Consider the following 12,367-nt stretch of genomic DNA (forward strand, 5'->3'; position numbering starts at 1 on the left):
AGTTATTTTTTTTTGCTTGTTATTTCATGATAGAAAAAACCAAAGATGATCGTTCTGAAGCAGCAGACCCTAAAACAGAATAAATACAATGTAACCGAAGGCTGGTGAGATTGTCCGTATAAATACACATTAAAAAGACCCAACGCGCCGAAAATTGGCTATTTACAGCAAAAAAAAAAAAAAAAAAAAAAAAATAAGGGAAGTCTTTGTCCAGGAGATGGAATGAAGAAGAAAATTCGGTCAAAATACTCCAGTCACTCGCAGAATTAAATAAAAATAATAGCTCCTACACCGCAGGGTCCTAAAGTTTGTGCTTGAAATACAGACCAAGTTTCGGAATCCTCAGATTTCATCGTTTTGTTGCCAAAAAGTTCACGTCGGAAAATGCGAAACGCGTCCGGCACGCGGCCCCAGGCTGGGAGACGGCGGAGAGAGAGAGATCACACGGCCGCTGTTTGCTTTATGCTGTGAAAGCTGATTCGGGTCGGGGACGTCGGGATGGACATCGCCCGGGCTACTCGGACGCGCAGAGAATGGTGATCCTGCCAGCGATGCCACCTCTTCCTGGCGGCCGAGCGCACCTAAAAATCAAAAGCGGAGGATTAAAAACAGGAACGGACCCGATGTATCGCATTCTTTTTGTATTTTTGATCGTTTTAACATGGGCAGGGTAATAAATAATGAATAAATGGTATGGTCCATGACGGTCCATGTAATGGATGTCCTGCAGCCAAGCTGCAGTGTTTCAGGCAATTATATATATCTTATATATATATATATATATGTTTGGGGGGGGCAGGTGTAGCAAAGGCTAGATTTATTCTGTTCTATTTAAAGGGAAAGCTTTAAGGCCAGCGATTGGCTGCTTCAAGCAGCCAATCAGTGGCTAGAATTGTCAGACCATGGAGGAGGAGGGCAGCTGCAGCAGCAGGGCAGCAGTTTCTAGCTCAGGTAAGTTCTTTATTACCTTTATTCTAAATTCTTCTTTAGTGGGGTATCAGGGGCAGTAAACGTTCCCTTTAACACACCTAACACCACCGCAATGGTTAAAAAAAATCCAAAGGAAATACTTAAGAAATAAAATAGATTTTTTTTCTGCTAAAATAGTAATATTTCTGCACTCCGCATAATTTTCAAATAGGATGCGACACCAAATATTTCAGTAACAATTTTGGATTTATCAGGTTTTGAGTGAACTTCTCCTGCGGACTCCTTTATCGAATCAGCTGGAATAATATATTCCTCTCTGAAAGACGATCTGATTCTGGAAGGGCTCAGTTCAACTCAAACTTTTTTTTAGAACATTTTTGTTGTGAAAAATGAGAAAAAATATGAAATATTGATGAATCCAATTTTTTTTTATGATGGGTAAAAAAGCAGAAAGATTGTTTCAAATCACAAACCCCGACGGGTATCCGGCCGCCTCAAAAACCCGTTTGTCAGAGATGTTATTGGAACCGGCGGGTGTCTCCCCTCTGGTTTAACCCTTTAAAACCTTCATGACGGTTCCTGGCGCATGGGGATTACCTCTGTGATTTGGTTTATTCCATTCAAAGGGGGTGAGTGCTGCTGATCAGACACCGATCAGCAGCCTGAAAAAAAAATGTTTTTTTTTAACAGGTTGCCAGCTGATCTATAGGTAAATCATCTGTCTGGCACACTGGAAAACCAGGGGATCGGACATGATGCCACAGCCAGCCACCCCCATCTGAAAATCACAAATAAAATCAACCCCAAATACCAAAAAAAAATATAAAAAAATAAAAAAAAACTTTATAAACATATTGATTTTGTTTCAGAAATGGGCTGATGTCCACCTGTGACTCACAGCTCCCATCACATTCAGCCAGGTTGTTGATGAGGGTGATGAGAGTTGTAGCCCCAAAAAACCCCAGCTGCACAAGCTGTGAAAATGTATCTTTTTTTTATCTAAGCTGTCTTTATATAGCGTATGATGTCATTAAACTTTTTTTTTGCCTATGCTGTTTTTTTTGTGCATTTGGACATAACCTGTGAATAACATAAAAATACGCAACCCAAAACGAAAGAAAAAGAAAAAAAAAACACCCCTGGGAAATACCCCGGATGTCTACGTTTCAGAAAAATGTACTTTGTGGGGTTTTTTATGTTTTATGTGTTTGTGATTACCGTAATCAAGCCAAATCCGGGACAGTTGGGAGGTACGTCACTTTCCCAGATGTTTTAGGAGCAGTATTTTTATGAATATATTCTATGGAATGGTTGTTTTATCTGCGTACCTCGCACATCTGTAAAGCAAACCTTTCATAAGAATATTTACCATAAATATTGGGGAAAATCAAGGAAATAAATAAAATGTATGACTGTCCCTTTAAATGAAGACCGAATCAAACAGACCGATTGCCGCAGGTACAGAGACTGACACTAATCAGCTGTTTCCCGGCGATTGCTTTGCTGCCGATGACAGAAATATTCATTTTAGATGAATAATAAATGCAGGCCTCTAATGAATTACAAAAACATTAATTAAATCTGAATATTTCTATTCATTCCTCAAGAAAAATACGTGAAAAAAAACTGTTGGTTCTTAAAATGAAGATCTTTAGACACTGAAATTACCAGCGATTGTGGGAATAAGGGGATAGAATAATACCCCCCCAGCGCTGTATGCAGTAATATAACCCCCCCAGCGCTGTATACAGTAATATACCCCCCAGCGCTGTATACAGTAATATAACCCCCCAGCGCTGTATACAGTAATATAACCCCCAGCACTGTATACAGTAATATAATCCCCCCAGCGCTGTGTACAGTAATATAACCCCCAGCGCTGTATACAGTAATATAACCCCCCAGCGCTGTATACAGTAATATAACCCCAGCGCTGTATACAGTAATATAACCCCCCCCAGCGCTGTATACAGTAATATACCCCCCAGCGCTGTATACAGTAATATAACCCCCCCAGCGCTGTATACAGTAATAACCCCCAGCACTTTATACAGTAATATAACCCCCCAGCGCTGTATACAGTAATATAACCCCCCAGTGCTGTATACAGTAATATAACCCCAGCACTGTATACAGTAATATAACCCCCCAGCGCTGTATACAGTAATATACCACCCAGCGCTGTATACAGTAATATAACCCCCCCAGCGCTGTATACAGTAATATAACCCCCAGCGCTGTATACAGTAATATTTTTGACAAAAACCTGGTTTTATCTCATTTTGTTCCAATAAACTCCCTTTATCTGCAGACCTGGAGCCGTCGTTGCTGTCAGCAGGGCCGGCCCAAGGCAAAATGCCGCCTGGGGCGAATTTTAAAATGCCGCCCCCCCCCCCTTATCTACCCTTCCTCCCCCCTTGTACTTACCTTTCAGCAGTCCTGCGGCGAGTCTCCCTGTTCGGTCTCGGTGCCGGCTATGAGGAAATCTTCCGGCACTCAGTATTATAAGCCGGCACCGAGACCGAACAGGGAGACTCGCCGCAGAGGAGAGAGAGAGGGGCGCCGAGCGGGGACTGACAGCTTGGTAAGCGAAAACCACTCGGCGCCCCTTTCTCTCTGTTTCGCTTTAGAAAAAAAAAAAAGAAAAAAAAAAGGGGCTTGGGGCGGCGAAGTGCCGCCCCTTCAAAAGTGCCGCCTGGAGCGGCTGCCCCACTCGGCTCCATTGTCGGGCCGGCCCTGGCTGTCAGTCATGTGATATTTTGGGTGACTTTCCCGGCTCAAACACCACACTGAGCTGATGCTTTATGGCAATGCTAATGAAATCGGAGTGTCTGGCTGGGTGATTAAGACCGAGCCATTCTATTGTTCCCCACAGGCAGTATGATAAGGAGTCGGGGGGTTTGTTTAGTAGATCGGGGCTCAGATAACAGAACGAAAAAGCAGCAAGAAAGAATAAAAGAGAATCTAAAACTCCAACTAACCCCGTTCCCACAGAATGCGATACGAATGGCGTTTCTCAGGTGGCGGCCGGGGCCCCCAGGAACCCGTGAATTAACTGGGCGTAAGAGGCTGTCAAGCCACAGCAGTTTCACCGTCAGAAAATCCCACACACAGTACTCTTTGGGGTAGAAAACTGGTTTTCGTCATCAGATATTCCTCCGACGGCTTCTGATCAGCGCCGGTGGCTCGCGGGATTCAGGCGTCTCCGGTTATTATCTAATTTAAAGGCAGCCGATCCGCTCCGATCTGCTTCACGCTCCGTGTGCTGCATGTCACGCCGTATATTGCATTTTTAAAAGTAAATTTCTATTTGATTTACCCAGAAAATAGGCTGAGCTGCTTTAGCCAAATAAATGCTTTCCCCGAGGTCCGTCACTTCTAATCTGGAAAATTCAACTCAAGTATTGACGGCTCAAAGATCGGGGAAAACGTTACCCTTGAGAGTCCGTGACTGGCAGGAGGTGGGCCGCTAATGGCTGGATTTTTTTGTAACTATGAGATAAAAAAGCAATTGAGCCCAATCAGGACAGTTGGCAACTATGCTTACATATGTAAGTTTTCATAAATTCCGTATTATCATTTTAACAAAGTACAGGAGGGACTTTTATTTCATGAAATGTTATAAGAGGCCATAATCTCAAACGGTCAGAGGCTTCGATGTAAGTTTTACTTTACCGAGGGAGTGGTTCATAAGTGGAACAGCCTCCCAGCAGAGTTGGTAGAGGGTAATACAGTGAGGGTATTAAACATGCATGGGATAGACATACGGCTCCTGAATCTAAGATGAGACCAACGACTGATTAAGGTCGGGGGCCGGATGGGGCCGATCTGCCGGTGGACATGGATGTGATTTTATTCTCACCGCAGCAGCCGACACACGGAATGAAAAGTCTAAGTTACTAAAACGGAACAAGAATCAAATCGTCATTTTTCTTAGAGTTCTTACGCCTTACGATCAAATCGGTGCAAAAAAACCCCTGTATTGCAACGTTTTAAAATAAATGATAAAAATATCATTCCCCGTGCAGCCCAGAGGCCCAGCAGCGAGGGGAATAAATCGGGGGCAGGTAGAATTCATTTCGAGGAACTGCCACGATAAAGATAAAAAAGATGACATCATCTGCTAGTAGGGGGGGGGGGAATCACCGATAAAGAAACTGCACGCCGCGTTAGAATTCCGGAATGAGTGATTTTAGATCCAACGTTCTATGGCATGGAGATGCGGCGTTTCGTACAACGTTACAGAAACGCACAGGACTGGTGTATTGGGGACGGGAATTGTAATTTAAGCCTTGGAAGGGGCCATTGGCTCGTTAAAGCGCTTAGCAGGCTGTTTAATCTCCAATATAAAAACCAAGGACAAATCATTAAAACTCAAAATACATAAAAACAAACACTTTTCATAGAAATAGAAGAGTCTAGAAGGTGTTAAATCTCTTACAAACGAATGTGTTATACTACGTGTTCTGCTTATCTCCACTGGCCCTTAAAGGGTTAAATTAGGAACGGTTCCCCCATAATAAAGCTCGGAGTTCCAGTTTTAATTCAGTGATTGGCGGCAGAAAAAAAAAAGCTCCCATTAAACTCAATTAGAGCGCTTTCCACGCATGACCCCTTCTCCGCAAACACGTCTTCTGCATGGATAGCACCTGGGGGGGGGTAAGGAAGGGGCAGAATCCCCCCCCCTGTGCATTTTCTAGAGGGGGCGCCATTGAAATTTAAAGGGGCCTCTCAGCTGTCATATGCATTAAAGCGCATATAATGAGTGGATGTCCCTTTAATTATCCGGATCAGCCGATGTTGATGATGCTGTGCATTGTCTTATTAACCTGTACGGTACTCGTTACTCATTTATTCCAAGTAAACTGTCTCCGCGGTAACCTAATAAGAAGCTGTGAGCGAAGATGCACTCCTCGGAGATCTGAAGACCGGGGGGGGGGATCTTCCCACTTCCAATATGTTTAATATTAAACGGGAAAGATGTCATTGCTCCGGGGACGCGTCACTTTTCTCTGCCGCGTTTCATCTGGCAGCGCATGTTTCTCCGGCGGTCTTAATATCGGATGTATCTGCCGCGGCTCGTTGGGCTACAAGAAGAGGTTTAAGACACTTAAGACGTGCATGCGCTGTACTCACCTCCCCATTCAGGAAGCAATAAAACACCGACACAAAGAAACCCTGGGGGGAAAAAAAAGATACAAAGCGTCTTTTGGTTAGTTTGTTATTCGTGATAACGTGAAGGCAAGCGGGGCGCTGAGGTGTACAGTGTATTTAAACGAGGGAATGCTGGAGTAAGGGGGTCAGGGGCTACTGGCAGTAGTCTCAATGAACAGGACAGTTGGCAGCTATGGGTCATAATGAAAGATATATGAGAAGAGGGTCAGAGGTGAGTGTGAGGTCCCCGACCTCCTACCCACCTGTCCCAGCACAGCTTGGTAGAGGTGGGATATGGTGTTATATATATATATATATATGTTGTATTCACTAATGTGGGAGATTTAGCAGCAATTAGAGGGAGGGGGTTCTGCCCCGTTACAGATCCCTGGTCAGACCTCACCTAGAGTATTGGGGCAGTTTTGGGGACCCCTCATCTCCAAAACGATATCAATGTATGTTTGCTGATGACACAAAATTAGTTAGGATCATTGTAGATAACAGACTTAGCAACGGTGCACAACGTCAGTCAGCTGCTGCAAAGGCATGTAATAAAACGGGTTATTGATTGATGGGAGGATTATACCTTCGTGCCTCTTCGTCAATTTTAAGACCTCACCTTGAAAATGAGGTGCAATTCTGGACACCGGGTCTTAAAAAGGACATTATGGAACTAGAAAAGGTGCAAATGGGGGGCTAGAAAGTTAATAAGGGGTTTGGAAGATTTTGGTTATGAAGAGAGCCTAAAAATGTTGCATATATACACGCTAAAGCAAGCGTGTCTTAGAGGGGATATGATAACGTTGTATAAATATGTGCGGGGCTGATATAAAGAGCTCGTCGTCTAGACAACGGGAAGAGGTCGTCGTCTAAGACGGGAAGAGTGGAGATCTTTATAGTGAGGGCAGTAAAGGTACGGAATCCACTGCCGAGAGACGGGGTTCTATCAGATACACCGGATGCCTCCAACAAGAGTAATAGCAGAACATACAGGGGTATAAACAACAGAATAAACAGTAATGTTTTAGAGCTTCTCGATCCGAGGAGAAATCGCAAGCTTACAATCTGGTCTGAATGTTTCTGGCCTCAAATTCGAGCTGAACATTTAATCTCATTTGCTCTGCAGGGTTGACCGAGGGACCTTCTCCTGAAGGAAGTGCTAAGCCAGGTCCGCCTAGGCTCTCTCCCAGCACCGAGACGTAAAATATTAATAAAATTTATTCGGTTCTGGAGTGCAACATACCTGAAAAGACTGCAGGAATGAGTTGAAATAAATAAAAACTATTTGCGAGACGTCATCTTCTCCGGGGTTCACAAAAAAGAGCATGTAGGTGATTCCTAGGAGAGGGAGGAGAACCAGAGTGGCCTTAACAGCTTTCCTGCAAGACACAGCGGAGAACGCGTTACATTTAGAGACTTATATGGAACTTTTCAAGCTGTTATTTCTTACTTTTAATGTAATTGTATTGACAGAGTAGTAAAAAAAAATAAGAAGAATGTATCGCTCCTCGGAGGCCGGAACTCAGGCTCCTCCCTGGGCTAACGGCACAACCAGGATTATGTTCTAGGAAACCGAGGTTTTACAGACACCCTATGCTGCTAGCCCCGCGATGGTGTTATTCGCTGGCTGTTCGTGTAATAAAGCTTTGGGTATTTGCCCTTCGCATAGTATTGTCCTGGGGCATTATGGGGGGGGGGGGTATGTGTGAATGGGATTGGGCAGGACGCTCGCATAAGGCGGCATTAATCTAGAAGCAGTATTTTTTAATTAACTAAACACCCCATTTAATACATGTTTTCAGCTTTTGCTAATAAAAATCAGAAATTCTTACTCTCTTTTCTTACAAATCCCTGTTTTCACTTATTTTAATTTTAAAATTAATTACGTATACCCTCAAAAGTAGCCCTAAAATTCCAGGGAGAAGCCATGGAAAAATTATAAAAATTACACAATTATATAAAAATGATATCAATTTTATAATTATAAAAAATCCACTTTTTTAGCTGTTAAGAAACACAGAATTTCTTTTTTTTATATTTTATTTTTTTTTACAAATTTCAACATATTCTACTCCAAATATTTTAATAACTACTGCCCAATGCAAAAGGGTAATTTAAAATATTTTTTATACATTTTTAAATAACGTTATTTAGTATTTTTGATACATTTTTAAATAACATTATTTAGTAATGACCTAATATTAATACACCCAGCAACTGAAAGCATTAAAATAACTTTTGTAAATGATTCAATTTATATATTTATTTTTTTACACACAGTTATATGAAGTCAATCAACCCAAAAAGGGATTATAATTTCTTTACATACTTACCTATATTGTATAGTTTCTGATGTTGTTGATGCTCTTAATTTTGTCATTAAAATTCTTACTATATTGAATAAAAAAACAAAATTTATCTGAAAGAAAAGAGAAAATGGCTGTGAGCAAGCGATTCAAAACACAATATAATAATAAAAAAATAATAATTTCTGGTTAATATTGTTTTATTGCTTAAAAATGCACAGGATCCTCATCACAAAAGCCTGACTCTCGGCAGCTTCTGTACCAGTATGTTTTATATTATCATATGGGGGGGGTGTAAACCACAGAGCTGTATACAGTAATATAACCCCCCAGCGCTGTATACAGTAATATAACCCCCAGCGCTGTATTCAGTAATATAACCCCCAGCACTGTATACAGTAATATAACCCCCAGTGCTGTATACAGTAATATACCCCCCCAGCGCTGTATACAGTAATATAACCCCAGCGCTGTATACAGTAATATAACCCCCAGTGCTGTATACAGTAATATAACCCCCAGCGCTGTATACAGTAATATAACCCCCAGTGCTGTATACAGTAATATAACCCCCCCAGCGCTGTATACAATATTGTACCCCCCCAGCACTGTATACAGTATAACCCCCAGCGCTGTATACACTAATATACCCCCCCAGCAATGTATACAGTAATAACCCCCAGCGCTGTATACAGTAATATACCCCCCAGCACTGTATACAGTAATATAACCCCCAGAGCTGTATACAGTAATATACCCCCCAGCGCTGTATACAGTAATAACCCCCAGCGCTGTATACAGTAATATAACCCCCAGTGCTGTATACAGTAATAACCCACAGCGCTGTATACAGTAATATAACCCCCAGCACTGTATACAGTAATATAACCCCCAGCGCTGTATACAGTAATATAACCCCCAGCGCTGTATGCAGTAATATAACCCCCAGCGCTGTATACAGTAATATACCCCCCAGCGCTGTATACAGTAATAACCCCCAGCGCTGTATACAGTAATATAACCCCCAGCGCTGTATACAGTAATATAACCCCCAGCGCTGTATACAGTAATATACCCCCCAGCGCTGTATACAGTAATAACCCCCAGCGCTGTATACAGTAATATAACCCCCAGTGCTGTATACAGTAATAACCCACAGCGCTGTATACAGTAATATAACCCCCAGCACTGTATACAGTAATATAACCCCCCCAGCACTGTATACAGTAATATAACCCCCAGCGCTGTATACAGTAATATAACCCCCCAGCACTGTATACAGTAATATAACCCCCAGCACTGTATACAGTAATATAACCCCCAGCGCTGTATACAGTAATATAACCCCCAGCGCTGTATACAGTAATATAACCCCCAGCGCTGTATACAGTAATATAACCCCTCCAGCACTGGAGCCACCGTTGCTGTCAGTCATGTGATATTTTGGGTGTCTTTCCCTGCTCAAACACCACACTGAGCTGATGCTTTATGGCGATGCTAATGAAGTCCGTTCCTCAATAGATTGTCATTAGTCAGAGCGTCAGACTGGGTAATTAAGACTGAGCCGTTTTATTGTTTCACACAGGCAGTATGATAAGGAGTCGGGGTGATTGTCTAGTAGGTATAGCATCGAGAAACATGTACAAATGGCTGATATGCAGCTGCCTAAAAACATTATATTTTGGGGCAAAAAACTAATACATTTAAAAAAAGAAAACCGCAAAATATTTTTGAAAATGTATTTTTCATCTGATACTAGTAAAAAAAAACAGTGTGGCGGAAAACCCCCTTTAACATCAGTTTTTATAGCCCCCTTGTTGATTATACGCTGCTGTGTTTGATCGAGTCCATAACTATTTTTGATGTATGCCCCGTTTAGCTCGTGGACGGTATTGTGTGTTTTTTATTATCGTGTTTTTGATTTATCCCTTGGTCAGCGGACAGGATTATATTATATATATATTATATATACGGCTCCCTGTATTCCTATGCGTGTTATTCATTTTATAATCCCAAATCCTTTACTGTGCAGTAACTATAGTCAATATTAGGGAATAATTTTAAAAATATGTTACACTTACACATAAATACTGCAATATATATTTAAAAACATACATACCACACAGCAGGGTGCTTAAATATTACTCCTCTCACCCTCCCCAGTAATTAAATGCCCCCCACCATGGTTCATTTTTACCCAGGACTAACAATGTAAGATTAAGGACTTCCCAACCAGAACCTAGTTGCCTCGCTATAAGGATATAGATGGCCAAAGGGCCATTTTCCTAAAACTATGTTGTAGGGAACAATTTGCTACCAAAATAGAGGAAGGTCATGTAGGGAACTGGGTCCTGAGTGTTCATGTTTAAATGGAAGCTCAATGGTAGTCCTACGTTTTGGTGGCCCAAAGCCAAAAGATTTCTCAGGGGTCCATCCTTAGCACAATAAATAAAAGTATATAAACTAAGAAAATCAATATTTAAAAAAAAATGCAGAAGTGAGGTATAATTTTCTTATTTTTTACTATTTTTTACTGTTTCACCTTCACCCCGTAAAACTACAAGGCTGCCTAAGCTGTTTACGTAATAGACCCGCCCCCGCGGAACGTGCTGCAGATTAAATGACTCTGCCTTGTCCCCACGTATCTCCTGTCACCCAAAAACCTTTGATTTTTAACTATTTTGAGCATTCCCTGATCAAGCCAAGTTACTGTAAGAAAATCGATATTTTTTATGGGCCCAAACTTGGAATAAAGAACAATTTAGAGCAATATTAATACTAAAAATAAAACGTGTTACAATCTTGTGGATAGAATGATACTTTTGAGTTCATTGTTAATATTCCTTTTTGCAGATACACCAAGGATATCGCTCTGAATTGCAGTTGTTTACTGTAATAGCTGAAAGCTAACAGGACGCTATTCATTTATTTTGCTCTATAAATTGAACACGGCTTTGCCTCAAGGGCAAACACAACATGCAATATATTGGATCTAGAAAAAAAGGGACGAATAAAACTAGAAGAAAAATAATATGCATCTTTTAACCTGTTGTATGACAGCGGGCTATTCCATCCCGGACAAAAAGGGAAGGAATGCACTACACCAGCAGGTAGGTGGCCAGGAACCTGCGCGGAGATCCTGAAGACCCCTGTGGTGAAGTTTGAGGACAAACTCCAAAATAATGGGAAACTCCAGCCATCCTATGGACTTTAATGCATACAATAACTGAGTGGCCACCCAGCGTCTAATCTTCCTTTAGCTCCTTGGTCTGCAGGGGATGCATTCGGCCAAACATGTCCTGATTGCCAGTGCATTGATGGGCTTGCGCTAGAGCTCCATTGGGTCACAGAAGACCCCTCGCATTCGCACAAAGCTCTTCCGCTGATTTAGGGGGAGGGGTGCCCTCCTACCACTGGTTTGTTGCTTCAAGCTGCCGAAATTGGCATGGAAATCAAAAAACGAAGGGGGGAAGTTAACTGCAGCTCTGATGCTGCAGCTTCTCCTAAAGCCAAGTACCCCCCCCTTCACATAATGAATTCACATTGATGTACTCTCACTGGGGCTGCAAGGGGACATAGGAGTGCCCCCTTAATTACATTATTTCACTGTATCAGGTGGAAGGAGGCGCTTCATCCAAAATATACATCAATAAAAGAGAGAAAATATTTATACAAATAAAGCAGAGAGAATGATTCAAATAAGAAACTCATACATAATTTTCTCCCCGGAAGCCAAATATTCAAAGGAAATATCCCACTGGTAATAAAAACAGTTTAGCATGCGTTGCCAACCTATTATATTTCCAGTCCCATAAGAATGGACTGCGAAACACCACGTTCATGGAATATAATAATAACATCACAATGTAATCGAGGAAATCTGCTAAATCGTATGGAATTCTAATGTCTATCGCGTTGGCGCAGACCCCGCAGCTGTATTAAAAAGTCAAGTATTCTTCTTCTTTTTTTTTTAAATA

At 41.8% G+C, this 12,367-nt stretch overlaps 1 protein-coding gene across 4 annotated transcripts in view; it reads right to left on the minus strand.

Annotated features, from left to right (window-relative positions):
- Positions 1 to 440: 440 nt before the first annotated feature.
- Positions 441 to 12,367, minus strand: part of LOC149278853 (corticotropin-releasing hormone receptor 2) — a 74,761-nt gene continuing 62,834 nt past the window's right edge. For 3 of the 4 annotated variants that reach the window (XM_089501657.1, XM_089501655.1, XM_089501656.1), the window contains exons 9-12: positions 8,418 to 8,503; positions 7,328 to 7,463; positions 6,067 to 6,108; positions 441 to 581 (exon numbers count right to left, since the gene is read on the minus strand). In XM_089501657.1, the coding sequence (XP_089357783.1) occupies positions 441 to 581; positions 6,067 to 6,108; positions 7,328 to 7,463; positions 8,418 to 8,503 (405 nt within the window). The remainder of the gene's footprint in view (positions 582 to 6,066; positions 6,109 to 7,327; positions 7,464 to 8,417; positions 8,504 to 12,367) is intronic. The other variant, XM_089501658.1, reaches the window with a different exon arrangement.

The sequence above is a fragment of the Sceloporus occidentalis genome, unplaced genomic scaffold (genome assembly GCF_023333645.1).
Source record: "Sceloporus occidentalis isolate IW3139 unplaced genomic scaffold, rSceOcc1.0.p SCAF_178, whole genome shotgun sequence".
Classification (NCBI taxonomy): domain Eukaryota; kingdom Metazoa; phylum Chordata; class Lepidosauria; order Squamata; family Phrynosomatidae; genus Sceloporus; species Sceloporus occidentalis.